A 26161-nucleotide genomic window follows, 5' to 3' on the forward strand; every position below is an offset into this window, starting at 1 on the left:
TTCCTGTCCATCACCCTTCTGCCTTATCGGTCTTCTCTTCCTGCTCTATTGCAGTCTTTCTGAGCTGACCAGCGTGCGCAGGCTGGTCATGCTAGCTCCTGGCCCTCTGCGCTGTTGCAGGCCTGCTCTTCCCTCCAGCCCTTTCACCCACATCATGTCTCACATCAGAATTCCAACCTCACCTCTTCAGGGAAGCCTTCATCCTGGCTCTCCCTCTGGGTGAGATGCCATTGCCCTTCCGTGCCCCATCCACTCTGTGATGCCCTTCCCACCCATAGAGGTCCACCTTGCTCTCCTCCATCCTCTTCCCGAAGGACCAGGAAGAAGCCTCCTGTCCAAGTCCAGGACCTGGTACACTAAGTATGTGATTGACCAAAAGAGCATAGCCTACCTGGCAAAGGCAAAGGGCTGCAGGTGGGGCCACACCCACACAGGGAGATTTAGGGTGACATCATTACTGCCCGCTTAGCTCATGAGAGCTGGAGCAGACTGTTATGGTATACCTCTTTCGGAGGAAGCCTTCAGAAAGTGTGGAAAGTACATGAAAGGGCCTGGGGTGGGCCCAAGCTGACACTGGGTGTCACCCTGCCCCAGGAGGGAAGACCAGCTCAAACTTGATCTCTCAAAGCCCTTGAGGGTCCCAGGAGGGGCTGCAGGGCAGATGCTGGGGTCCCCAAAATAGCTCCTTTTCTCCCACAAGCAGGCTTCTGGGACCTTGCAACACGGGCATCATGAGATTGGGTTGCTGGGTAGCAGAGGCTGGCCTTTGGTGACAGTCACCTCCCCCTCCTAGGCTGTATGTGCTGAAGCTGTCTGATGACATTGGAAACTTTGGGGAGGTTCGGCTTCCCCTCCTAGGCTGCCTCGGCGTCTCCTGGGTGGTTGTCTTCCTCTGCCTCATCCGAGGAGTCAAGTCTTCAGGGAAAGCAAGTACCTCCCCCAGGCAGGGTTTGTTCTCACCCTGCCTCTCCTATCTGGGTCGATGGGACTCTAAGGGAGGGATAATGAAGGGCCACAGGAGATAAAGAGGGACCAAAGACAATGGGTTGGAAAGGGTTCTAGAGGAATCCATGGAGCCTGTCTTGTCTCAGGTGGTGTACTTCACGGCCACATTCCCCTATGTGGTGCTGACCATTCTGTTTGTTCGTGGAGTGACCCTGGAAGGCGCTTTCACGGGTATCATGTACTACCTGACTCCACAGTGGGACAAGATCCTGGAGGCCAAGGTGGGATGTGGAGGCTTGGCCCCAAAGGGACTAGGGAGGGGGCAAGTGGTCCGGGATCTGACTGCAATGGCTCACTGCCATCCTCTCCGCAGGTATGGGGGGATGCTGCCTCTCAGATCTTCTATTCCCTGGGCTGTGCATGGGGTGGCCTCATCACCATGGCGTCCTACAATAAATTCCACAACAACTGCTACCGGTGAGTGCCCCCTGCCAGCTTGGAGGCTGCCCCCATTTTCTGTCCTCCCCACAGCCTGACCCTGGATCCACAGGACTCCCATGCAGTCTGCTGCTTAACCAGGTACCTCCTGTACTCATGAGCTTGAGAATCCTGTATCTCAAGTGGGTCATGAGACTAGAAATCGAAATCAAAGTACTGGCCAGAGAGGGGGCTGGATGGATGAGGGGTCAGCAACCCAGGGCTCACTTTAAAAGGCCTGGAGTGGATAGGAAAAGGAGTTAGGACATCTCTGTTTCTAGAATATCCTATCTCCATGTTTTCTCTTGCCCGAAGTTGAGGAAAGGGAAGTAAGCTGGTCTGCTAAACTTTCCTGTTTTCCTCTCTCTCAGGGACAGCGTCATCATCAGCATTACCAACTGTGCTACCAGTGTCTATGCTGGCTTCGTCATCTTCTCTATCCTAGGCTTCATGGCCAATCACCTGGGTGTGGATGTGTCTCGAGTGGCAGACCATGGCCCTGGGCTAGCTTTCGTAGCTTACCCTGAGGCGCTTACACTGCTGCCCATCTCCCCGCTCTGGTCACTACTCTTTTTCTTCATGCTCATCTTGCTGGGGCTGGGAACTCAGGTATGACACACATTGTGTGTGCATGCATGTGTGCATGCATAGCGCGTATACGCGAGAGTATGTGAGTGTGCATGCATGATGGCAGCTTGGGCAGGAGAATCTGGGGCAGAAGGTGGGTCCCTATTCTGATGGCTGTGCCTGTAGTTCTGCCTCCTAGAGACCCTAGTCACTGCCATTGTGGATGAGGTGGGGGATGAGTGGATTCTGCAGAAAAAGACCTACGTGACCTTGGGTGTAGCTGTAGCTGGCTTCTTGCTGGGCATCCCCCTAACCAGCCAGGTAAGAATGGAGATGTGGGGGGTTAAAGCGGGCTTGTACTTGCACTTGGGAAATGGGTGGGTAGCTTGGTCTGGCACACTGGCTCATGTGCCCACTGCCCCATAGGCTGGCATCTACTGGTTGCTGCTGATGGACAATTATGCAGCCAGCTTCTCCTTGGTTGTTATCTCCTGCATTATGTGTGTGTCCATCATGTACATCTATGGTAAGTGCCCACCCTTCATTGGCTTCAAGTCTCCCAGTCTCTGGCTGGCCCATTCTGTCCTGCTGGGCTGCTGATCCCCCTAACCCCATCTCTCCAGGGCACCGAAACTATTTCCAGGACATCCAGATGATGCTGGGGTTTCCGCCACCTCTCTTCTTCCAGATCTGTTGGCGTTTTGTCTCTCCAGCCATCATCTTTGTAAGTTCCTCAGTCCCCCATCACCACTCCCCCACCCCTCCCATTCCTACTGCTCCTTTGGCCAGGTGTCCTCTTGGGGACCAGCAGAGCAAGAGCAGGAAAACATCCACCCAGCCAGAGCTGAAGGGCTTTGGGGATCTGAGAGGGCTGGATAGTTAGTCAGATGTGTGAACACTCGGGAGGTGCTAGGCCCTGGCCTTGAGTTAGCAAGGGGTTATTGAGCCCTTTATTTGATTGAAGCCAATAGTCAAGCTCAGAACTACAACAACTTAAGAGACACAGCTCACTTCCTGGCATTGGTGCCCAGCTGCCTCCAATGGATCTCAGGAGTTGTTGATGCTGGTGTGGCTTCTGTCTACCTAACTGCTCTTACCCTAGATGTTCATGGAGGCCGCTCCCAAGCAGGGAGACAGATGGCAGATGTATGGGAATGTGGCAGCATTCCTGGGCAGCCTAGGACCTGTTGGTGCAGGGCTAGGAGTTAGGTCAGCTCTGGGCCTCCAAGGCTGGGAAGTTGGCTGGCTTTGGAGGCCGCATCCTTGTTTCCAAGAACATTCATCCTAGGGCTGCATGGTAGGCTCCCAGCAAGGCAAGGAGCCAGGCCATTCCTTCACCCTGTTCACATTAACTCATGGAGCACCTCTCTGCGATATCACTGTTCTCTCCATCCTACAGATAAGGAAACTAAGGCACAAGGATGTTAAATAGGCCCACACACTTAGTAAGGGCAAGAGCCCCAATGCAGACCAAACCATGCTGTAGGAGGAGGTGCTAAAACTTGGCTCACTTTGCTGCTTGTTTGAGGTGAGAAGGGGGAGGGGCTGAAGGCATAGTAGTCACTATATAGGAGGGTCACAGTGTCCACTCAGTTGCTTCGTAGGGCTCACTCAGTGGCACAGCAGTGTTCTCCGCAGTTCCTCGGAGTCATGGAGAGCTCTGTAGCAGACTTGCACACTGGCTCATGCTTCTGAAAAGAGGCCCCAGGCCTCCACCACATGCGGTGTGGGATATTCCTGAGCCTGGCACAGGCAACAGTTTTGGCCACAGGCCCAGCACTGAAACAGGAGGAGTGGAAGTCTCCTTTCAAGGCTGAGAGGCTAGAGTGGCTAAAGCCATGGCCTAGCACCATGCCCTTCCTCCGGGGCTGTGGAATTGGCCCAGGACACATCCTCCTATTACCTGGGGTCACCTACTCAGGGCCTTGGCGGGGATCCTGTGGGTCCTCTAGGAGTAGAGATGGAGGGAAGCAGGTAGGACAGGAATCCGGACTAGCCAGACAGAGTCATGTTCTCTCTGGGGCTTTCTATGCCCTCGAATCTGACAAACAGTATCCTTCCCAAAGTCCAATGAAGGAATTTGTCCTCACATACATCAAGCTTGGCTAAGCCAGGTGTGGTGGCACTTGCCCTTAACTCCAGCCTCAGGGAGGCAAGAGGCAGAGGCAGGTTGATATCTGAATTTGAGACCAGCCTGGTCTACAAAGAGTGAGGCTGTCTCAACACACACACACACACACACACACACACACACACACATACATACACACACACACACTCACACACACACTCACACACACACACTCACACACACACACTCACACACACACACACACACTCTCTCTAACTCCCACTCCCTCTTATTCCCTCCTCCCCCCTCTCCTTCCCCTTCCTTCCTCCCTCCCTCTCTCTCCAGGCTCTGCTAGATTACAAAACTCATACACTTAGTTTATGTGTTGTGCCCCAGGAAGGATGCCCTAGGTTCAGTGTGGGAAAGGTTAGAGAAACTTGAACTCCAGGATGCCCTGAAAGGCTAAGAGGCATGTTGAGTTTACAGGGCCCTCTGGGTGTGGGCTACAAGCCAGCCACCACCTGGCTAAGTCTATTTCTTTTAGATTCTTTGCTTGCTACAGCCACTGGCCTCACTTCTAGCCTCATCAACCTCTTTCCAAAGACTTTTTCCAGTCAGTCTCCTACCTGACACTCAGCCTCTGGGCATTCTCCAGGCTTAATACCACTGTTACCACAGCTATAGTGAAGCAGGGCCTTGCCTGGCCTGTTCCTCAGCCCCCTCCCGATCCCCCTATCTCCTGGCACAAATCAGCTCAAACAGATCAATGAGATTGGGTAAGGCACCTTACAGCCAGAGTTAATGCAACCGTAGGTGCTTGCAGGACTATGGGAAATAGGAAGCAGGGCAGATCTGAGTAAGGCAGATGGGAAATACCATGGAGAAGCCTTTTAGGAAGCAGAAAATCCAGAAAGGCTTCCTGAAAGAGGTGGCATCAACTCAGGGCCTGGCAGGAATGCTGAGGACGTGTGTAGAATGAATGGAGGAGGTAGGAAGAAAATGCTGAGTGTGGTGGAAACCCAAGGCAAGGAGTGTGGCCAGCAAGATAACAGGTCATCTGGCAGAGTTGAAGCTTAAGGCCAGAAATTTGTCCTTATCTCGATAGGCAGTACAGAGCCTAGAGAGAAAAATAGCTGCTTCCCAAAGGTGGTAACAGCTTGCTTGTTCTCCGTCAATTCAGGACTCTGGCAAAAACACCTCTTTTCCCTTTATGGTGCCGACACACCCAACCATCCTGGGGCAGTGGGTTCCTCCTGCTTCTTTTGCTCAGGTTGCCCATGCCCTGACCAAAATGCGGTTTGCTGCCTTGGGTGTCTGGAGAGGAAGGGTCACTGCTAGGAGGGCAAGCTGGGGTCCAGGTGGGGCTCTGGCCAACCTCACGCCATCCCACCTCTATCCTCTACAGTTCATTCTCATCTTCACGGTGATCCAATACCGGCCAATCACCTACAACCACTACCAGTACCCAGGCTGGGCTGTGGCCATCGGTTTCCTCATGGCTTTGTCGTCTGTCATCTGTATCCCATTGTATGCACTCTTTCAGCTCTGTCGCACAGATGGGGACACACTTCTTCAGGTGAGGAGTGAAGGCGGGCTGGGCAGTCAGGTGAAGTGGAAACACTTCGAGCTTAAAGGTTCTCTTCTGACTCAGTCTTTTCCCTGCCCCCTGCCTGCAGCGCTTGAAAAATGCCACAAAGCCAAGCAGAGACTGGGGCCCTGCCCTCCTGGAGCATCGGACTGGGCGCTATGCCCCTGCCACAGCCCCCTCCCCTGAAGATGGCTTTGAGGTCCAGCCACTGCACCCGGACAAGGCCCAGATCCCCATTGTGGGCAGTAATGGCTCCAGCCGCCTCCAGGACTCCCGGATATGAGCACAGTGGTTGCAAGGGGAGAAGCCCCACCCAACCCTTGCTCCCACCACAGACACTGGGGAGGCAGTGGACAGGTGTGACCACCTGTCCCACCATGCCCTGGCCAGGACAGTGCTGTCACCTTGGCCACCACTGCTAGTGCAGACGTTTGTGCTCATGTCCCCAGTGTTTACACATCCTTTGGATGCCAAGACAGCAGTTAAGGGTGGGAAAATGACAGGAGCGTTGCTGCGGGGGTGGGGGCATCCAAAGCACTTTGGAGGGGGTCTCAGGCCAGGTCCCAAGAGGCCTGCCAGGCTCCGTATGGCCTCTGATGCCCTCATACTTCACCCTGAGCTGTCTGACTAGGGGATAAGAGATCCCACACCCCACTTGTTGCCCTCCAGCCTCCTGACCAGTGTTCTTGACTGCAGCCTCTGCCCAGTCAAACCTGTATCTTCCTGCTAGGAATAAGGCGAGGAGCTATGGGCTCACAGTGTTACTTAGACTGTATCACCCAGCCCTGTTTATTTGTGTAATTATTTTTGTAAAAATGGTATCATCTGTGGTTGCCACCCCCTGCCCCAGCCTTGGATCCAGTCTGTCTTCCAGGTCTGCCTGCACCTCACTTGGCTGCTCCAGAGCCTCTGCCCTTTGTCCCAAGCCCTGGTTGTCAGGCCCAGCCAGCCGAGGCCATGACCCAGCAGCCTGCCCAAAGCACTTACAAGGGGGAAAGAGACGGGGCTTCTCAGTAGGATGAGCCCAAAGCCCTGGGGAAGGGGACCCTGCACAACATTCCCTTGTCCACCCTCTACCAGGTCGAAAGCCCAGTCTCCCCAGATGTGCTACCCCCATTCAGTGTGCCAAATGGTCCCAGTCCACGTGCCCGTCCCCCTCTGCAGTCAGAGCTCCTTCTTCCAAACCCTGCAGTGACCGTTTGTCCATCCTCTGTGCTCTCTGCAGTGACAGCCCTGGCCAAGCCACCTCTAATCCTCTGTAGCAATAACGGTGTGCCGCCCACCACTGCCCATTGTGCACCACTAGGGTTTTAAAGTCCGTAGATTTTAATGAAATTTCTATTCCTGTCTCTGAGCTGCTGCTGTGCTTTGTCTGGGTCCCTTGGGGACAAAAGTCAGGCTGGGATGGGACCTCTGTTTGCCAAGCTTCTGTGGAGGCCTGAGTGGAAGAGAGGGTCCAGAGCTTTGATGGTTACAACAGGTGTTCTGCCACTCAGTCCTAGATACCAGTGACCTGACAAGGGGTAGGGCTGGGACCAGACTAACACACAGCTTTGTGGGGACTGTGTGAGCTCATCTGAGAATGAAGCAGAAACAGTTAGAGCTATGGCAGCTGGAGTAACAACAGATGGGGGAGTTACAGCGGAAGCCTGTTTTGTGACCAGCCCTTCAGGTCGGAGCTTGGGATGCTGCGCTGGACACTGCTGTGCAAGTAGGCTCTTCCCAATAGCTGTATCGAAGTTGCCGTCCCCAGCGGCGGGTGGTTGCTTGACTTTGAGGGTGGGGGCAATGTTCCGAAGGAGGTGTAGGCATGTAGCCATGGAGACAAGGAAAGAGTCTGAGGCCCGGAATGGACCTCAAGGGCTTCTGCCTGCACAGGACAGGTAGCTGTGAGATGACCCATGACCCTTAGCACTACCCTGTCCACCCTGTGTTTTGGTGTACCTGTGCCTGGCAGAGATACCGGAAGGCCCCAGAGAGACTTGTAGCTCCTGTTCCATGGCCGCCTTCTGTTCCTTTATCTCTGAGGAAGGGCATAGAGACAGTACCTGACTCTTCTAGAGTATGAACAATGTGGGGAAAGGTAGGGGGCAGGGTACACTGGGGGCTTGCCTGGGGCCCTTACCTGCCAGGGTGGGCTCTAGAGTGGCCTTAGAGGACTGGCAAGCCTGCATCTGCTCCATTTCCAGACAGTGCTGTGGAGAGAGCTGGTTCAGGGACCCTGTCTAAAGGTGGAGACCATGAGCCCTAGTGTAGGGCTCAGGAGCAAGACCATGACCATGCAGCCTTGCAGCCTGACTATCATGAGCGCATAGCCCATGGAAAGCCAAGCTTAACAAGACAGTAGCTGGGCATGCACTCAAGTGAGAGGAGGCAAGAGACCTGAGGCTGTCAAGTGGGTTAGTCCTCTGAAACAGAAGATATGGGTGTAGGACTCCCACACCTTGACATGCACATAGTTACACAGACACACACGTGTGATCCCTCCAAAGCAGAGAACTTGGGGGAAGGTTCGGGGCTGTGCTCACCTGCAGCTCAGAGACCTCTTTCTGCAACATGTGGCACTCCTCCTCCAGGAGGTTCCTAGACAGGAGCATGGGCAGCCAGAACCAGTGAGCAGGACCTCCCCGACCTCCAGAACCACCAGGGGCCACACCAGCCCCTCCATTTTCATGTCACATTGTTCTCTGGGTACTGCCTGGGCCCACCATTTCTAGTTGCTACAGTATGTGCACCACCACAGGCACCATTCTCTTCTGTAGCCTGGTACTGAGCCTTGGCTCATCCTGCCTCCATTAGCCCCCCCCCCCATCACAGCCTGCATATAACCTTCCCTTGGCTCTCCTTGTGCCTGGGGCCCTGGCCCCTCCTGGTCTGTACTTGGCTACTTGCTGGTATTATGACTGCCCCCCCCATAGTCTATCTACCTGCGCACTCCCTTTCAGGCAGTCCCAGCCCCTTAAGATCCACCCCTGTCTTCTTGCACCCAACCCACACACACTCAAGTGCCCCTAGGCCTCACCTCAGGTGTCTAGCAACCTGGTCAATGTTAGACACATTCAGTTCATCCTTGATGGCACTGAGGTCCCTGTGACGGCTGCTGACAGGTGAAGTTAACACCATCCCCTCCGTGTTGCTCATTCTAGTCCTTCAGGGAACAAATGCCACTTCTAGATAATTTTGTTTTCCTTGCACAAGCAACATAATATAGTACAAACAATAGTCCAGAGCCCAGGCTTGCACGTGGCTTCTGTCATCTTCCCTGTGTGACCTCAGGGAAATTAACTTTCTGAGTTTTTTTTTTTTTTTTGTCATCTAAATACTGGGGACAATGCTTAGCTTACAGGATTGTAGGAGAATTTGAATAAGAAATTGGTGCAGTCTACTTATGAACACAAGACCATTCCTTTACCCTATTCTGTCCCCAGCTGAGAATAGCATTTGTCACCTCCTTTCGGCTCTTTGTGTACCTCTAGTGCAGTCCTCAATCTTGTTCACTAGGCATGCGATGAACTGCTCACTAGACATGACCTCCTAATCTCTCCTGCCTGCAAAAACTCCTCTCTCCTTCATTTGCCTGGAAAACTGCTCTTCAGACTCCAGGACCCAGACCTAAGCAGGCATTCTCCCAACAAGCTTTGCCTGCTTCCAAGCTGGGCAGGTGTCCCCTCAGCACTTCAGCCCTCGTGTGCCAATCCCTATCACAAGTGGCTAAGTGACTTTAAAAAATCCAGCCCCAGAATGAGAACTCTTCTATGGAACTGGATGGGACGCACCAATTGGTTGGGGCCTTCTGCCTGGTAGAGATAGAGCCTCCCTCTTTACTGTTGCTTTACCTGGGTTCACCAGCTCTCCTCTGGGACAGTTCCTGTGGTGCTGAGTCACACCTGGGCTCCTCTAAGGCAAAGCGAAGGACCCTGGGATTATACTGGGCCCATGCCTGGGTCTGGTCCCTGAAAACATGTGCATGAAGGGACCTGAGGGCCTCCTTTCTGGAAACCACAGGATAGGCCACACTGGCTCTCTATCCAGGGCAGCCCATCTGATTGATGTCTGTGCAAGGTGGCCAGGCCTGAGACTCCCACCTGCCCTCACAGATAGCCTTAAGGCGGAGGCCTTGGAGCAACTGTCGGAGTTCTTGGCGCATGATATCCCTCAAGAGGGGTGGTGGTGCCAGGAGGGAGGGAAAGTCAGAGACGGGGTGGGATCCAGAGGCTTGAGAAGATCGAAACTCTTGAAGCAGTGCCTTTAGCATCGCCACCTGCAAGGAGAGCTGGGGCACCTTGCCACTGGGGCAGAGGGGATGGGTGTGTGTGTTGGGGCGAGGGGATTACAGGGATGGGGGGAGTCAAAACAGGAGAGAAAGGGCAGACAGTGAAAACAAGGTATTAGGGGATCACCAAACAGGGTTAGGGGCCTGACCTGGTGGAGGCAGGAAACCACGTGAGTTGTAGGGCAGGCCTGGAATGCGACCCACCCCCACCCACCGGACTCCCACCTCCTCTCGCAACTCCAGGCTCAGGTCCACCGCTGCCTCCCCCAGAATCCTCTTCACTTCAGGCCGCTCCGGGAGTGGGACATGCTCCTCCACCAGCTCCCACAGTACTGGGGAGTCCCGGGACATGGCCTGAGCTTCGCAGGCCCCCTGTTAAGAATTATGCAACGGGCCGACAGCAGGTCAGAGTGCTAGACTTCCTGGGAGACGGATGGTTGCTCCGGACCAGAGCCACGCCCACCGAGCCCCTCCCATTGACATTGAGGCCCCGCCTTGTTCTGCCTATGTTCCCCACCACAGTGGAATTGTGCTGTCTGTTGGTGTCTCTACTTCGGCTGACCCTCTTGGGTCCGGGATTCTGACCACCTCTGGTGAAAACCAGGCTGTGGGAGCCTGGCCTTAGTCCCTTCCCTCCCAAGAGGCGGTCACCTGGGAAACCACCGAGCCCCAAGATCGCCCTCGAGAGAGGCCCCGCCCTGCCCACGGTGGTTGAGCCACATGCTAGTCAGCTAGCACTTGGGCTTACCCAGGGGCACCTTTCTATCTCGGAGTAAGTAGAACTGGTAAATTTGGTCCGGTTGGGTTCGCTATTTCCTTACCTTTACTAGCCTGAAGGCAGCACCAAGATAAACTTTCTCCCTAGAACAGTGCCGGTAGGTAGGGGCTTGGACGTTTATTAAGTCCCAAGATGGCCCTGGCCAGGTCAACCTCCCACAACACAAACTGGCTTCTGGGAACCAGATCCCATTTGCAAACAGACATGGAGCTGTTCCATTAATGTTTTTTACTAAAGCACCCACACAAGTTCTGTGCAACATATAAACATGAGCAGGCCCTGGGGCTTCTGCCTCCTCTCTAAGGCAGGGAGGCCAGAATCACTGACTGATCCAAGCCCCACCTGTCCCCCATGCAAAGGCCAACCCCATGGTCCCAGGAAACACAGCACCCCTTCTGGTCCCCTCCTGGGGGCGCTTCTCAGTAGGTGGCTAACCAAAGCTGCCCCCTACAATGTTGAATGAAAAAGGTTTCCCCTCCCCTGGAAGCATGAGGGATCTCTGAGAATTCCCCCTGGAAGAGACACTGCCCCCTAATCAATCCTCCCACCTTTCCAGGCCCTAGGGGACTCAAAGGGGTGGGAAACCGAGGCACAGAGAGGTGGAGTGACCCAGCCTAGGCCACTCCTCGAGGCAGTGCAGGGGCTGGCCCAACCCTAAAAGTGAGGAGGTTTGGGCTGGGGGAAGTAGGGCAGGAAGGATTGGCCTCAGACAGGGCCATAAGACGGGCTTGCCCAGAAGCCCCTCAAAGTGGGTTCTGAAACTTCCAGGTGCAGCTGGCTGTCTATTAAGACACTCAGAAAACAGCTCACAGTCTCAGTCTTGGGGACACCCCCAGAGCGGCTGTCGGCCAGGCTGTAAGTCAGTCCTCTGGCAGGCAAACCTCCACATCAGAAGGGCATGGAGGGCCTTTGTCCATTAGTGTCAGCCTTGGTTGAGCCATGACATGGGTCGTCCAATGTCCACTGTGATGTTGGTGAAGAGTGGTTGCCGAGACACTTCCAAGACTCGGTACCGCACTGATCCAATGCCATCCCACTTCATGCTCATCTTGGTGTTCTGAATCTTATTAAACCTAGAAAGGGAGATGCGTTCAGATAAGGCTCAGTCTTGAATCTCTGGGCCAAGGCATAGGCCTGCCTCTCCCTTTAGGGACAACTTGACAGAAGTCCATTGCTCTTACAGTTGACTTCAAAATAAATACCTCACCCACTCTGGTCATAAGCATAACTACAACATTCTCACAGGTCTCTCTGTTCAGACCTTGACCATATATACAATTTTTATTATTACAGGGGCATGTGTGTAGAGGTCAAAGGACAATTACAGGAACTTGGGTCTTTCCACCTTTACAAGGCTCTGGGGATTGAACTCGGGACTCCAGGCTTACCCATGAAGCACCTTTACTCACTGAGTATCCTGCTGGCTTAACTGTAATATCTGAGGCAACCCCATGTACCTCCACTGCAGTATATATCCCATGTGAGACACGTCATCTTTACTCTCCTAACCCCTGCCATCTCCTCTGTTTCTCTTCCATTAGTCACTCCTTTCATATCTGCTCCTGTGTGCCAGATTGTACTCTGAGCAACAGGAACATAGCCATGAACAGGACAGGCAAGGTCCTTCCTCTCACAGCAAGTTTGCTTCACTAAGGGAGACAGACACCAGGCAAAGGAAACATCAGAGTGCTAAGGGTACAAATGACTCCCCTGGGAGAAGCAAAGGCAGGGGGAAGAGCATTTTATGCAGAGGTCAGAGCATACAACAAAGGGAAAACAGATTACGACCAGCTTGTCGGCAGAGCATGTATGGGCAGGACTCTCTAAGTCATAATAAGCACTTCATATTCCGTGAGCAAGAAAACACCAAGGGATTCTTAACCCACTTTCGGCAGAAAGATAGGATGGACTATGGACGGGCAAGGGGGAGGCAGGAAAATGCTTGCAGTTGTCAGTGTAAGATCACAGAGACCACACCAGGGTAAAGGTGGAGGACTAAGATGGGTAAAAATGCTTTGGGGGTGGTACTGGCATGCTTTGCTAATGACTTGAACATGTGGGGTGGGGGGAAGAATCCTGGACAGTTTCAGGCAAAGAGTATTGGAACTACCATCCAGACTTCTTCAGCCTGGAAATTTCATGCTGTCTAGCCATATCCACACTCAAGCAGGCATCACTAACTGATGCTAGCTAATTCTACAATGAGACCAAGGCTCCTGTCATTTATCTGCCTGTCATCCCTTCCCTGCTGACCATGGTTTCATCTAAACTACATGCTTTTCCACAGGCTCCCTGGACTCCTGGTGCGGTCTCATGCTTCTGCCAAATTCCAGCCCCAAGTCAGTCTTTCCATTCCTATAGTCTGAGTTTAGAGCAAAAAGTCAGGGGACACAGAAGTCCCAATGGTCTTTCTCCTGCCATGTCCCCTCCAGTTTTATGTGGTAAATTCTCCTTAGGTCTACCCAGCAGCTGGGCCAGCCCTTCACTTTCCTTGAGCTCAGAAAGAAAGCCTTCCAAACAAATTCAGTGCTGTCCTCCCTGTCTGGGAACTTCCCCCGGGAAGAAAGTACTCAGCTACATAGGACTGATACCTCTGCTGTGGCTCCCAGCTTTCTGCTGTCTAAGAACCAATTAGCTTTAAGGTTTCAGTTTATGCCACACATGCTCATATTCAACTCTTACAAAGACAAGTCTCTATATCTACTCTGGCCTTCTCCATCAGCCAGCCAATAAAGCATGGGTGAATATATGCCCAAGGACATGTGAGGCAGATTTCAGCGAATGAGTGACTTTTCAAGCCCCACTTCATGTTCCCATGAGCTCGCTCCTTCGCTGCCAGGAAGGCACCTGGCTTCCATGATCCTGTGGCATAACTGTTTTCCTTGCTTAGTGAGAACCTCATAAGGGAAAGTAGGATGGGGGTTGGGTATGACTCCAGAAGGCTTGGTACCACTCAAGAGATGTATCTGGAAGCTGGAGGAGTCTTTGCTTGTATTCCACATGCCTACAAGACCTTTCCCAGCCAGCCTAAACATTTAACGTGGGTATCTCAACCCTAAAAGGAGCTGGCTGCTCTGAGTGGCTGACACTGTCTTCGCTCTCCCTCCTCACACTTCCTCTGCTCAGTGCACCTTTGTTGGATTCCTAGGGTCCAAGGCTAGCACCCACTATCTGTCATCTTATCTGCTCTGACAGGGCCAGTATAAGCAGGGGTCATTTAAGGTACACACATGAGGAATTTGAGTGTACTAATGGATTTGCAGTCTATGCAATGACAACCCAAACTGGAATTTAAATTCTAGTCACCTCCAGGAGCCAACCCGCGGATGCAAGGAGTCACCTTTAGAGACCAAAGGTCAGGAGCATTAGGGTCATTTCTAGGGATAAGATGCCTCTAAAAGGCATTTCCCAGGGGCCAAGGATGCTGAGAGGCCTCCTCTATGGGGTCAGAGATCAAAGGCATTTGGGATACTGGGAAGTTACCTCTAGGGAGCAAGGGATCAGGGGCACCTGGGGTCAGGGGTGCTGGGGTCACCTCTGAGGGTTGGGCTCGTTATGTTTGTCCCGGTCGTGCTTGATCATGCGGTAGCGGCCTATCCGGACATCTGGGCGTGAGATCTTCATCCCAGTCAGGGAGATCCTAGGATGGACAACAGGCAGACTGAACAGGCACCAGGAAAGGTAAGGAGCCCCAGCCAGTCTGTGACTCCTCACTCCCTGACCCAGCCTACTCTGCCCCATCCCTACTTACCGGTTGAAGATGTCATCATCCTCACCGCCCCAGCCCCAGTACTCGTTGGGAAAGCCGTTGATCCTCAGAAACTGGGCCTTACTCAGGCCTGACACACCTCCAAAGTAGCTAGCATAGGGCAGCCTATGACATGGGAGAGCAGGCGTTAGGATCACAAGGGGGATTTAAGATGTAGGATCACAGATGGTGTGTGAGGAGCATGTGTAACTAGGACCCAAGGAAGAGCTATGTTACATAGAAGGATCTGAACCAGGGGCCAGAGCTAGGAGGACACTAAAGCTGGGACTATGGGCCTGTGTGAAGTAAGGATGGGCAGGTCCAAGTCTCGCTAAGTAAGTCTCACCGGAAGCCAAACTTGTCCATGGCAATGGCAAAGTGGCGGGGCTGGTCACCACAACGGTACAGATTGCGGTCATCCATAGGGACCAGGTCCACATCACTGAAGATGAAGCAGTCATAGGTAGCATCCTCCTTCAGTGCCTCTAGGAAGCCTATGTTGAGCAGCTTGGCCCGGTTGAAGGTCTCCTCACCATGCTGGTGGGTAGGTAGATGGACACAGATCAGCTCTGGGTCTGTGACCAGCAAGTACCTGCCACTTCTGTTTCCAGCATGATCCCAGGAGCCCACATAATTGTCCCCCCCCCACATCCTTATAACGCTCTTAGATTCTCAGGTTGATCCCTCATTCAGAGACCTTTTATAGTTTTAGTCTCCAATTTGGTATGGTCAGATTCTATGGTCCAACCATATTATATTCCTTAGGCATCACAGAACACGGTGGACTGTTTTGTTCAGGCACTGAGGTTATTAGCAGTTCCCTCTATTCTTTATTTGTTTTTTTGGGACAGGGTTTCTCTGTGTGAGTCCTGGCTGTCCCAGAACTCAATCTGTAGAACAGGCTGGCCTTGAACTCACAGAGATCCACCTGCCTCTGTCTCTCCAGTGCTGGGATTAAAGGCGTGCGCCACCAACGTCTGGCCAGTTCCCCCCATCTAGAATGCTCTGCTTTAGAGTTCAAACTCAAGCCTGCAAAGGCAGACTTCTGCTCAAACTTCCAGGCTCCAGTAAAATTCCCCTCCTCTCTGGGGCTTCGTTTATACTGGTGTCTATGGAACCACGATGTAGAGTCTCACCTCGTCCACTCATTGAATCACACCCCATCACTTTCTCCTTTGTGCCAGACAGGTCTCCTATTTGCTGGTGGAGAGTCTAGAGATGAATAGCCCCAGTCTACCTCCCTATTGAGCCTATACTCAACACATGAGACAAACAATGAATGCCCCAAATGACCAGCACTGGAGCAGCTCCTCTGGCCCATTCCAACCCACTTCCAACTCCCCGGGCAGCCTTTGACACAAGGCAGAACTGTACTGGATGATCTTATGTTCCCAAAAACAACAACAAAAGAAAGTAAATTAAAAGACAAGCAACTATAAGCAGTCACACCTTGGTGAGCTGAGGACCCAAAGAAATAGGCCTGCTGGGCTCATGGCCATATAGGCCCCAGGCGACTGTACAAAGAGGGGTGGAATTGACAAGAATTGGCCTCTTGGCTTCTGCTATAATCCATGCTTAAGACAGAAGCCTCTGGAGCTGGCATCTGTGAGTGGGTGCCTCACTAGGAAAGGAGAAACAGTGGCCTCTCCCAGCCCTGGCCAAACCTGATAGGCGGGAGCTGCTTCTGGAACAGTGTGACCTGACTATGACACTGCTCACTGCCTTCCTGTCCTTCCCCACATCATCATCTCTACCAGTCCTCAGAGGGATGGGCCATTTTTCTCCTAGCCTATCAGCCTTCTTCCAGTCTCTCACCAGCCAGGAGTCCTTGGTCTTCCCCACATGGCTCATAAAGATGCTCAGTTCTCTAGAGAGAGAAAACACTAACTTCCCTCCTGCCATAACCCTACCTTTTGCCTTCCCTTTTCAAGATTTTTTTTTCTTTTAAGTGTTGTCTCCAATTATTTTGTCAAATCTGATTCCTTCTTCAACCCACTGCAATCTGCTTCCGCCCCCACCATGCCCCTGAAATGGCTCTCACTAGGCCCACCTTGTTGCTAAATCCACTGGACACACTTGGTCCACATCCCTCTCACACCCCCACAGTACTCACACAGCTGCCATGCTTCCTTCCTTACTGGCTGCTGGGTTTCCAGGATAGCCACTCTCCAGGGTCTTCTGACACTCTTCTGGGCCTCTGCAGCTGCCTTCCTTTCTCCATCTAACCCTTCAATGATCCCCTGCTCCCCCCGACATTCCATGTCTGTAGGCTATCTCAGATGTGGTAGTTTTGAGAACCTTCAAACTGGTCAGATGGCTCAGCAGGTACAGTAATTCCTCAATAAGTCTGATGACCTGGGTTTGATGCCCAGCACATCACAAAGTTATCCTCTGACCTCCAAAAGTGTTCTATGGCTATGCATGCACACACACATATACACATGTACACACACATGCACAAGCGTATGAACAAGCACTCTTGGGTGTGTGCATGCGCACACGTGCGGGCACACACACTAAACTACCTGTACATTGTGGGGTAGCTCAGTTGGTAAAGCATTCGCTGCACAAGCTCATCAACTAAATTTGATCCATGGAACCTCAAATCCAAAACCCATGTAAAGGGGAGAAGGAGAGAACTAACCCATAAACCACAAAGCTTTTCTCTGACCTCCACACGGGTGTCATGGCTTGAGTGAGTATGTACACACAAATATTATGCAATAAAAAAGTGAGTTGGGCAGTGGTGGCTGACGCCTTTAATCCCAGGACTCAGGAGGTACAGCCTGGTCTACAGGTACATAAGTGAAACCGTGTCTGGAAAATCCAAAAGGGGAAGGGGGGGGAGAATCATATCCCCCTGTCCCTCACAGAGCTCCCTCCTAGGTCCAGACTTACAGTCTGACTATCTGCAGAATGTCCCTCCTCTACCTCTCCCAGGCTCTAACATTCCAGGCAAGGCAGCACCCCCAGACACCCTCTTCCAGCCTTGGCCTTGCTCTGTGGTCTTCCATCCCACTCACAGGTGTGGCTAAGAACACAGAAGACAGCCAAGACTAAAACCCTTGCTTTGTTTTGATATCTCTTCTCTTTCTATTTTACAGTGACCTCTGTCTCCCTTTTACCCCATAAACTGCCCCGCCCATAAGCACATTCACCATCTTTTTCTGGTTACTGTAATCTCTTCCTAATTGGTCACACTGCTTCTAGCCATCCCCTCCCTCCATTCTTCACAGGTAATCATGGCAACATACACAGGTCACCCCCCCACCTCAAACAATGGTGCCCCACCAGTTCAGGCTAGACTTCACTGCCAAACACAGCTCTCAAGCTCTTCTTGATGTGGCCACCTGTATGTTGAACGACACCCCTCAGCCACTAGTTCTAAACACAAGAGATCAGTTCTCTTGCTAAGCCCTCGTCTTCCAGGCCCCTCTTCCTGGAAGGTTCACCTCCTCCTGCTATTTCCCGTTCATCTCTGACAACTGCACGGTTGAACCAGGCCTCTGTGTTCCCACTGCCATCACTCCAATCCCAACCATACACCTTCCTCCTAATCAGGTCCTCTCTGAGACCCAATGCCACTTCTAGCCAGAGCTTAGATGCTGTGTTTTCCGTTTCAGACTGTATTTCTTTTTCAGAGTCCGACTCTCTCCTGTCTTCAAGGCCCTTGACACTGCCTCCTAGTTGGTGCACACCAGGCCTCTACCACCTCTGTTTTGACATTTCTTTTCTCTCTACTGTTTTACAGTGACATCCCAAAGAGATGTCAAAACAAGCTATGTACACACCACAAGAGTATACACCAACATTTATATGCTCATATTCCCTCCCACACACATAACCTTCCTGTGTTCACTGATAAGACATGTACCCCCCCATATCCACGTGGACTCACACAACCATGAACCCACAGATTTCTCCAGCCTCATGTGTGCACCAACAGGCACACAGGAACCCCTGTCCCTGAGCAGGCACATCCACAGGTGCATTTGAGTTCCTTGATGGCTGGTGCTCCATCAGCCAAGGACCACAGACTACGCACCTGGTTGATGACGTAGATACCGTATCGCAGCCGCTGCCGCCTCAACATGGGGTGCAGATAGTGGAGCCAGTAGCGTAGGTGGTGCTCCCGGTGTCTAAAGGGGATGATGACTGCCACTGTTTGGGCTGGGGTGCAGTCAGGTGGTGTATAGCGGCCTCCCAGGAGCACGCCTGGGTTCTCCCTCTGCACCCGCTCCAGAGGCATGGGTGAGGTGAACTCGATGACCACTCGGCCCACTGCAGGCAGGACAGTGTCAAGAGTCAGGGCCTTTGCCAGAATCCAGGGACACCAGCCACCTGGGAGTGGGCAACAGAGCCCCAGGAATAGCCTCGGTGCCCCCATGGTTCAGCACTCCAATTCCCTAGTCACACTGGTAGGATCCTCTTCCCACCCCTACAACAGGTAGGCCCTACTCTGCAGGCTCACCAAGACCAGGTGGCACGTCAGGACAGGGTGGAATGACTGGAGCTGTGGGGCCAGGCCGGGCACTGGACACTTCAGGAAGCCCAGAACTCGAGGCAGTGGCATTGGGCCGAGAGCAGTTGGTGCTGCTGCTGGCTGCAGGGTAGAGGGCACGGGCTGGGCTTCGGATACTGAAGCGGCTGAAAAAGGCCAGGTGCTGGGCGTAGACGTCAAAGTAGAGGATGACAGCCACAAGGAAGTGCAGCAGGCAGAGGAGGAGCACAGCCTTGCAGACCCGCTCCAGCGTCCCCCCCAGCAGTCTGCTCATCCCGCAGGTGGCCAATGGCCTGCCCAATGGGCCCAAGCATCTGGCTGCCAGCCTGAACAGGGGGAGAGAAACAGATCCCACAGGTCAGGGCAGGACAGGTAATGCTACCCACCTGCTTCCTACTCGGCTGCTCATTCACAGACCCCTATCCTCACTTACCTCTCATGCACCTTGAAACTCATCGGCTTGTTTTTTAGTCTACCTACAAACACACAGACAGTTGCTGGCAACTCAGTTTCTGCTATCCTAAACACACCCCATACATACGCATGAACCGTTACTGTACTATGCTGTACATGCATACTCACAGCAGTATGGACAGGTGAACTTGACTACACAGGATTGCATCTCAGCACCCAACCACTTATCTACAGGTTCCACCTGTACCCCAGAAAGCAGATACCTCACAGGGTAGAGCCCTCAACCCAGAACACATGGCTTAGGGAATGGACCACTTACTGGGTGCCTATCACATAGGGATACTTCACACTATGACTTCATTCAGTCCTTTCAAGGATCCTCCTGATGGGAAGTCATTGGGACCCATGGCAGGTTTAGGCATTCAGGTCCCAACAGCAAGCAGGCCTGACCAACTGAGACCAGGCTGAGAAAGAAGCATTCAGGGGCTCCCAAATGGAGTGGGTGTTTAAAAGGATCCTTTCCACTGGAAACAGGGCAGGGCTAGTGAGAGACAGCCCTCACCCAAGACCTTAGGCTGGCTCTGGAGCCTTCTGATCATCGAAGCTAGTTCTGATTCCTGAAGTGGAGTATGTTTGGCCCTGGAGGAGTAAAGTTCTTAGGATGGCAGAGAAGGATGGGGGTGGAGGTGATGAGGTGTCTGTCTTGCTTGGGTCTGAGCTCCACTCTAGTTCCAAAAGGTCAACAAACACTTCTGGTAGTGCTCCTGAGAGCGGCATATCTCAAACATACACAATCACAGGCAGCTTTAATACCAGCAGTAGGCACCCACACTTAAGGGAACACACAGAGACCTATATGCAGAGCCAGACACACTTGGGGTGACAGCAACATACGAGCCACATACATCAACAAACGGCGGCTCCCAGACTTATACAAGCTTAGCCATACACCCAGACCCACGTGCAAGTATTCCCACTCCTCCCTCCAGGGCAGAGGCTCTGGGTCCGGCTAGCCACCAGTCTTGAGGGGTGCGTTTGGGCGAGGTTGGGAGGCTGAATGCGTGGCACCCGGGGACGGGGGAGGCAGCAGAGGACAGGTGGGTGTGGAGCCCTGGGGAGGGGTGCATGCTGTGGGGGATGTGGATGTGGGGCCATGGGCCGAGCGCCTCCGCGAGACACAAGGCCGGGGCGAGCGAGGACAATGAGGGAGGCCGGCTGGGGGCGGACACAGAAGCCCAGGAGGCTAGCGGGATGGGGGTAGGGTGGGGTGCATCCAGGCCAGGGGAAGCGCTGGCGCCTCGCTCACCGGGTCCTGGGCTGGGATCTGGGGCGGCGCGCGGGTGGCCCCCTAGTGGGGCTGGGGCTGGAATGTCGGGGCCCTGGGCTGGGGGGCCGCGCGCCCTCCTCCTCTCACCCAGCGCTCGGGGCTCAGCAGGGGGCGCCGCTCCAGCTCGGGCAGGGATACCGGCTCCGGCAGCTGCGGACGGCTCCGTCCCCCATGGCCCGGCCCCACCGCCCGGTCAGCGGTCCCCGGGCCACCTCCCGCCGCCGCCGCGGGCCATTGAGCCGAGCCGCCCCGGGAGGCAGGGCGGGGCCGGGCAGACCCACGGACCGGCGGACCGACGGACCACTGCGCTGCCGCCTCCCTCCCGCGCTACGGCTCCTCGGAGGGGCAGGCCAGGCCGGCGCGCCCGCGCGCGCGCCCCCGCGGCCCCCGCCTCCAGCGCGCCCGCACGCGCAGCGCGCCGCTCCACCGCCCGCCCCTGCCGTTGGCCCTGCGCGGCCCAGCCAGCGGGGAGACGCTTATGCGGGTGCCCGAGACCCAGGAAAGCCAAGGGAATCCGTCAGGTTCCTCCACCAGCTTGCCTGAGGGATGGAAAGAGGTCAGGAGCCGGCCGGCTAGGCCTTTCAGGTCGTTGGGACAGGGTCTGGATTGTGGGCGACTCAGACACGTTAGAGCCTTGACAACTCTTTCTTGGGTGCATGACTCAAGGTCAGCCAACCAGGGTTGCCTGCTGGGTAAGACCCTTGGAGGAATCGACCGAAAATGACTTCTGGGGTAAGAACAGTTTAGGTAAGATTAGGGAAATTGGAATTGGATAGGTTTGGGTGGAGTTGGACAGTACCCCAGGAATTGAGGCCAGAGAAGGGGTTTCTGGAAGAGTTAGGTGTTCACACAGGACTACCAAGAGAAGGAAAAAAAAAAAAAAAAAAAAAAAAAGGCTCCAGGAAGACAATGGTGTAGGGAGTCTCAGGAGTAAGAACCCTGGGAGGAGTCAGTTTGGGTCTAGAGCATAGGGGTTCAAGGGCATAGGACTAGGAAGATTGAAGAGCCCAGACTCTTCAAGGAAGAGGCACCCTGGTATAGTCAGCCTGTAGCACCCTGCTCTCACCACCCAGGAGCCAGCACTGTCCAGGGCAGAGATGGTCTGTACAGACAGAAAGTTACAAGAGGTTGAGTGAGTGCACAGGCCCTACCCTTCCTTGGTGAAAGGTGTCGCAAAGGACCAACAGAAGCCTCAGTGACCGGGGCAAATACCAAGTTTATTTCACAAACACTAGGAAGATGGGCTGGGTAGGGAACACAGGTGCACAGCTGTACACAGTCACCATCAGCAGCCCATTCCCCACACTGGGGTTCAGTCTGGACTGCAATGCCTCCATAGTCAACAGGCAGCAAGAGGTGAGTGCAGGAGGGCCCTGAACACCAAGCCCAGGAAAGGCTAAGGGGCACAGCTCCAGCTGTCCCAGGAAAACCAGCAATAAATAACAGTGGGGCACGGCCCCACCCATATAGATCATCTAGTCACCCATCTTCACTCTGGAGGTCTGCAAAAGAAGAACAGGACAAATCAGGCAGGGACCGTGACAAGATCAGAATCAGCAAGCCAGTGGGTAGATAGACCGCAGATGGATGACCATACAAGGACAGACACTATGACAGACAACAAAGAAGAGAGCACATGGACAGGGCCAGTGTCCCCGGGAGTCAACCCAGTCAAGCACCCAAAGTCACATTTAGATCTTCAGGTCAGTCACAAACCCACACACAATGACTAAACACAGACTTCAGACATGCTAGTCTACTGATAGGCATGTCGCATACATATGCAGGTAGACCCTGAGAGAAACATATCAAGTCCAGACTGTCACAGATTTCCCATGCCAGGCTATATCACAAAGACATTCCCAGAGGCAGCAGACAGGAAAAAGATGCAAATAGAGGAACTAAAAGGAGAAACATATGCAACAGACAAAGGGGGATCCAGGAGATGGGAAGGTGTTTCCACAGTCGTGAGTGGAGAGGGGAGGAGAGGGGACGCCCTTCTATTCCTCTCAGACAGAGTAAGGCCAGGCTGAGGACAAGGACAAAGAAGCCACAGTTCCCTAGGGGGAAGCAGCACCTGAAGGATTGCAACGATGACCCCAAAGAGGCCAATGGCACTGCCAAAGATCTCCACGATGAGAATCTTTACGAAGAGGCTGGGGTTCTGAGCGTCAGCTAGGGCAGCCCCACTGCCCACGACGCCCACGCAGACTCCACAAAACAAGTTGGAAAGACCGACCGTGAGGCCGGCCCCAAACATGGAGTAGCCTGGAAGATAAAAAGCAGCTCGGTGAGGCCAAGACAAGCACAGGAGATGTGAAGGACCCAGCATGGGCTGACGGGCTTAATCCCACCCCAGCTCTGTAAAGCAGGCTAAAGCAGCTGAGAACATAAAAAGGGGTCCAGTGGAGTTAGGAGCAAATGTGTAGTCCCCAGATGTGTGTCTGTACTTGTGCGTGGAGGTGGGGGGTGTGGTGAGACATCTCACTACGTAGTTATATAATGCTGGCTGGCTTCTTAACTCACTGCCTGCTAGTACTGGGATGAAAGGCCCATACCACCATGCCTGGCAAGACTGAGCTTTTTGCTACCCACTCACCTGCATGGTAGTTTCGATGGCCAATGGCCTTGGGGTCAGTAGCACTGAAAGGCTGAGGAGAACAGGTCATCAGAAGCCATCCCTTAATGCACCTACCTTCTCTCTCCTGCAATTTTTAGGCAAAGCAAAAAGCCACTGGGATGGATGCCCGTTCCCTTCTGGTTTTCCCTTACCTCAGCCATGTTGCTAATGACAATTGCCATGATGATGCCATAGATGGCCACAGCTTCACAGAAGATAATGCTGGCGGTAGTAATGGTAAAGGTTGGGGGAAGGGTGGAGAAAAGAGATGAGAAGGAAATCAACCATTTCTTCAGAAAATCCCCAGCCAACTTTCCTTGACTCATTGGTCACAAGCCAGTATGTCATCAGACCTCCATCACAGCTGACTTTGACAATCAGACCCCCCTATACTTACCTAACCAAGTTCTTGGTCTTGATTCTGGGGGCCTTCACCCCACCCCCAATAATGGAAGAGCCGGTAATATAGATGCCCCTGGTGGAAGGATAAGAAATTGATTAAAGGAGATCAAATAGTCACTGTCCCCAGGATGATTAAGAACCTGCCACGACTCAGAGCCTCCCACTAGTCCCAACACTCACCAGGCTGCTCCAACCACAGAGAGCGAGATTGCTAGGCCAATGCCCAGATTTGACCACATGAAGGGAGAAGTTTCAGTAAGGAACCTGGTATGGGAATAGGGAAGAAAGCGATTCGGCTGTGATCAAGAAAGGACAGGGCTGGAGAGAGAGAGCACACAAAACTCCAGTCGTCCCCCCTGCCCCCAGCTCCAGCCCACCAGTCCCGTAAGCTGCACAGATTCCATATTTCCCTAGGGTTTGTGTGTCTGGACTAGGCTCAGACTACAGAAAGAGAAGAGGTTCGTAGCATAATACTCTTCGTGCCCTTACCATGCCACATCAAAGCGGAAGCCCAAGTCAAAAATGGTGTAGCAGATTCCTGCAGCAATGAGAAAAAGTTAAGGGCTGCTCTTTTGGGACACATTCCCCAACCTAGTCAAACACTGCCTGCCCAACTGCCTGACACATCTAGGAAGACAGGAGTCCCAGAGCGAAACCGCACCTCCGCCCAGGCCTCCATTTTTTTTTTTTTTTTTTTCTCCCTTCTCCTGCCACTCCCTAGGTAACCCGTCTTCCTCAATGACACCAAGCCCCCCTCCACGGGCGTGGGGGAACAAGCGCTGCGTCCAGGCCGCGCCAGATCCCGCCGGCCCAGTCGCTGTTTACCCAACAAGCTGTGAAGGGGGGAGGTCAAGGAGGGAAAAGAGGAAGCAGGGCGCCCAAGTTTGCGGCTCGCGGACGAGGGGGCCGGCGGCCGCGACCCTGGGAGGGTCAGTGCGGCTCTCACAGCCCGGGGTCAGGCCTTCTACGTTGCGGTGGGGCACCGCGCTGGGCCGGCTCTGGCTGCCACCTGCCCCCGCCCCAGCCGGTCAGCTCAGCCAGCCCGGGCTCGCTCACCCACGACGATCATGCAGGCCCAGAAGGCCACAAAGATGCCGGTGTAGAGCAGCGCCAGCCCCGTCATGGCAGCAGCGACGGCGGGGGTCGGATCGGTGGGACGGACCTGAGAGAACACCGCGACCACCGTCCGCCCCGCAGTCTGTTGGCCCGCCCCGCAGTTCCACCTGACCGACGCATGTGACGCTCCGGCTCCACGTGACCTCCGCGCACAGTGGCTGGCTGGCTGGCTGCGGTCCGGCCGCGGTCGACGACGTGCCGCTGAGCACTGTGGTGGTTGTAGTCTCGCGCGGCGCTCTGCGCGCCAGGTACGAGCTCTCCACCTGCGCTGCCTGTTCCCTAACCTGCCCACGGGGCTCCCGGTTTATTCTCCAACCACTGCAGATCCTTCTGGCCTTTTCTAGTTCTACCTAGTTCTAGGAAGGCGCGGACTGTTCCCTCAGCTTGAAGCAGGATTTCGTGGCCTTCGCACTGCCTAGCAACACCTGATGGTCATCAGAGGTCTTTCTAGGTTGCCTTTCCTAACCCAGAGTCAGGGTGGAGTGCCAGCTCTGAGCTCCCATGATGTCCAGGTGGTGCTTTCAAGGCCATGCCATTCTGCTCAAATGCCCCTTGGTTCCTGTTTCACTCTCAACGGAAGAGAAAATCCTTAGGATCCTATGGTATGCAAAGCTATGCTCCTAAGCCCCTAATGCATTCTGCGACTATTCACCTAGTTATTCCTGGTCAGTCATAACCCTTGTATTTTAGTTACTCTCTAGCTCCCTGTCTTTGTTCACCTTTGAGGCCATTCTTACCCATTCTGGGTAATACTCTAACCCCTATCCCCCTTAACAATCCTTTCTCTTTTGCAGCTTTGTGTTTTCCCGTAATTATCACTTGATATACTACGTTTTGTTTTGCTTCTGTGTGTTCATCCTCTCTAGGAAGTGGAAGCACCATGGTTTCTGCTCTACTCACTGTATTTCTAGTGCCTGGCATACAATGGATCCTCAGAACATGGTAGAATACATGATTGATATTCACTTTAACTCCATTCCCATGCCATTTTACACCCTTGCCTCTACCATTAGCCTGGAAACTACATTATCTGGACAGTGCCAATATAAGATTATTGGGTAATGTGGACAACGAGTAGGTAAGTTTTGTTTGTTTTCTCCTGGGATCCAATAAACACAGACAGACACACGCACACGCATATCCCACCTCCAGACCCAGCAACTGTACTTTGGTTGAAGCACCCACCATGTTGACTGGTCTGTGCTTAGGCCCAAATGTTCTTTTCATTCCTTTTATTCTGACAGTATTTTTTTTTTCCTCTACAAGATCCAGCTGAGGACTCCCCTATCTGGGATGCCTCAAGTCCCCCTCAAGGGGCCTGTTAAGAGATCCAG

General features: G+C 53.5%; 4 protein-coding genes across 9 annotated transcripts in view; 1 reads left to right on the forward strand and 3 right to left on the reverse strand.

The window, feature by feature from the left end:
- Slc6a9 (solute carrier family 6 member 9) overlaps window positions 1-7002 on the forward strand; it is a 32956-nt gene extending 25954 nt beyond the window's left edge. For all 3 annotated transcript variants that reach the window (XM_051188589.1, XM_051188588.1, XM_051188590.1), the window contains 9 exons: window positions 794-926; window positions 1092-1226; window positions 1319-1422; window positions 1794-2031; window positions 2176-2310; window positions 2416-2515; window positions 2613-2713; window positions 5466-5636; window positions 5737-7002. In XM_051188589.1, the coding sequence (XP_051044546.1) occupies window positions 794-926; window positions 1092-1226; window positions 1319-1422; window positions 1794-2031; window positions 2176-2310; window positions 2416-2515; window positions 2613-2713; window positions 5466-5636; window positions 5737-5931 (1312 nt within the window). In that variant the 3' untranslated portion in view covers window positions 5932-7002. The remainder of the gene's footprint in view (window positions 1-793; window positions 927-1091; window positions 1227-1318; window positions 1423-1793; window positions 2032-2175; window positions 2311-2415; window positions 2516-2612; window positions 2714-5465; window positions 5637-5736) is intronic.
- On the reverse strand, window positions 6957-10287 carry Ccdc24 (coiled-coil domain containing 24). 2 transcript variants are annotated; one of them, XM_051188591.1, is made up of 8 exons: window positions 10147-10287; window positions 9734-9909; window positions 9485-9601; window positions 8671-8796; window positions 8177-8231; window positions 7774-7843; window positions 7593-7671; window positions 6957-7518 (listed from the first exon to the last, which is right to left on the reverse strand). In XM_051188591.1, the coding sequence occupies exons 1-8, from the start codon at window positions 10270-10272 to the stop codon at window positions 7317-7319; spliced, it is 951 nt and encodes a 316-aa protein (XP_051044548.1). In that variant the 5' UTR covers window positions 10273-10287; the 3' UTR covers window positions 6957-7316. The 2 variants fall into 2 exon arrangements, with proteins under 2 accessions (XP_051044548.1, XP_051044549.1); XM_051188592.1 differs by having other exon boundaries at window positions 7774-7873; window positions 9734-9937; window positions 10147-10286.
- Window positions 10288-10912: 625 nt separating this feature from the next.
- Window positions 10913-20816, reverse strand: B4galt2 (beta-1,4-galactosyltransferase 2). 3 transcript variants are annotated; one of them, XM_051188593.1, is made up of 7 exons: window positions 20669-20816; window positions 18919-19274; window positions 18493-18728; window positions 14794-14984; window positions 14451-14573; window positions 14235-14339; window positions 10913-11772 (listed from the first exon to the last, which is right to left on the reverse strand). In XM_051188593.1, exons 2-7 carry the CDS (start codon window positions 19220-19222, stop codon window positions 11622-11624), a joined length of 1110 nt encoding a protein of 369 aa, XP_051044550.1. In that variant the 5' UTR covers window positions 19223-19274; window positions 20669-20816; the 3' UTR covers window positions 10913-11621. The 3 variants fall into 3 exon arrangements, with proteins under 3 accessions (XP_051044550.1, XP_051044551.1, XP_051044552.1); XM_051188594.1 differs by lacking the exon at window positions 20669-20816 and adding an exon at window positions 19682-19700; XM_051188595.1 differs by having other exon boundaries at window positions 11623-11772; window positions 14183-14339.
- A 1069-nt stretch (window positions 20817-21885) lies between these two features.
- Atp6v0b (ATPase H+ transporting V0 subunit b) lies at window positions 21886-24958 on the reverse strand. Its single transcript, XM_051188596.1, has 8 exons — window positions 24768-24958; window positions 24201-24249; window positions 23892-23975; window positions 23707-23784; window positions 23462-23531; window positions 23289-23340; window positions 22767-22957; window positions 21886-22191 (listed from the first exon to the last, which is right to left on the reverse strand). Exons 1-8 carry the CDS (start codon window positions 24832-24834, stop codon window positions 22165-22167), a joined length of 618 nt encoding a protein of 205 aa, XP_051044553.1. The 5' UTR covers window positions 24835-24958; the 3' UTR covers window positions 21886-22164.
- Between the last annotated feature and the right edge of the window lie 1203 nt (window positions 24959-26161).

The sequence above is a fragment of the Phodopus roborovskii genome, unplaced genomic scaffold (genome assembly GCF_943737965.1).
Source record: "Phodopus roborovskii unplaced genomic scaffold, PHOROB, whole genome shotgun sequence".
Lineage (NCBI taxonomy): Eukaryota > Metazoa > Chordata > Mammalia > Rodentia > Cricetidae > Phodopus > Phodopus roborovskii.

Coding starts and splice junctions, on each gene's coding strand:
- Ccdc24 (XM_051188591.1), bottom strand. CDS start 10,272: ATGTCCCGGGACTCCCCAGTACTGTGGGAGCTGGTGGAGGAGCATGTC. Junction 9,910..10,146: donor GCCTGGAGTTGCGAGAGGAG/GTGGGAGTCCGG, acceptor CTCTCCTTGCAG/GTGGCGATGCTAAAGGCACT. Junction 7,844..8,176: donor AAGAGGTCTCTGAGCTGCAG/GTGAGCACAGCC, acceptor CTCTCTCCACAG/CACTGTCTGGAAATGGAGCA.
- B4galt2 (XM_051188593.1), bottom strand. CDS start 19,222: ATGAGCAGACTGCTGGGGGGGACGCTGGAGCGGGTCTGCAAGGCTGTG. Junction 18,729..18,918: donor TGACGTGCCACCTGGTCTTG/GTGAGCCTGCAG, acceptor TCCTGCCTGCAG/TGGGCCGAGTGGTCATCGAG. Junction 14,574..14,793: donor ATGGACAAGTTTGGCTTCCG/GTGAGACTTACT, acceptor CCCATGTCATAG/GCTGCCCTATGCTAGCTACT.
- Atp6v0b (XM_051188596.1), bottom strand. CDS start 24,834: ATGACGGGGCTGGCGCTGCTCTACACCGGCATCTTTGTGGCCTTCTGG. Junction 23,785..23,891: donor TCTGTGGTTGGAGCAGCCTG/GTGAGTGTTGGG, acceptor TCCTTCCACCAG/GGGCATCTATATTACCGGCT. Junction 22,958..23,288: donor CCATCGAAACTACCATGCAG/GTGAGTGGGTAG, acceptor TTTATCTTCCAG/GCTACTCCATGTTTGGGGCC.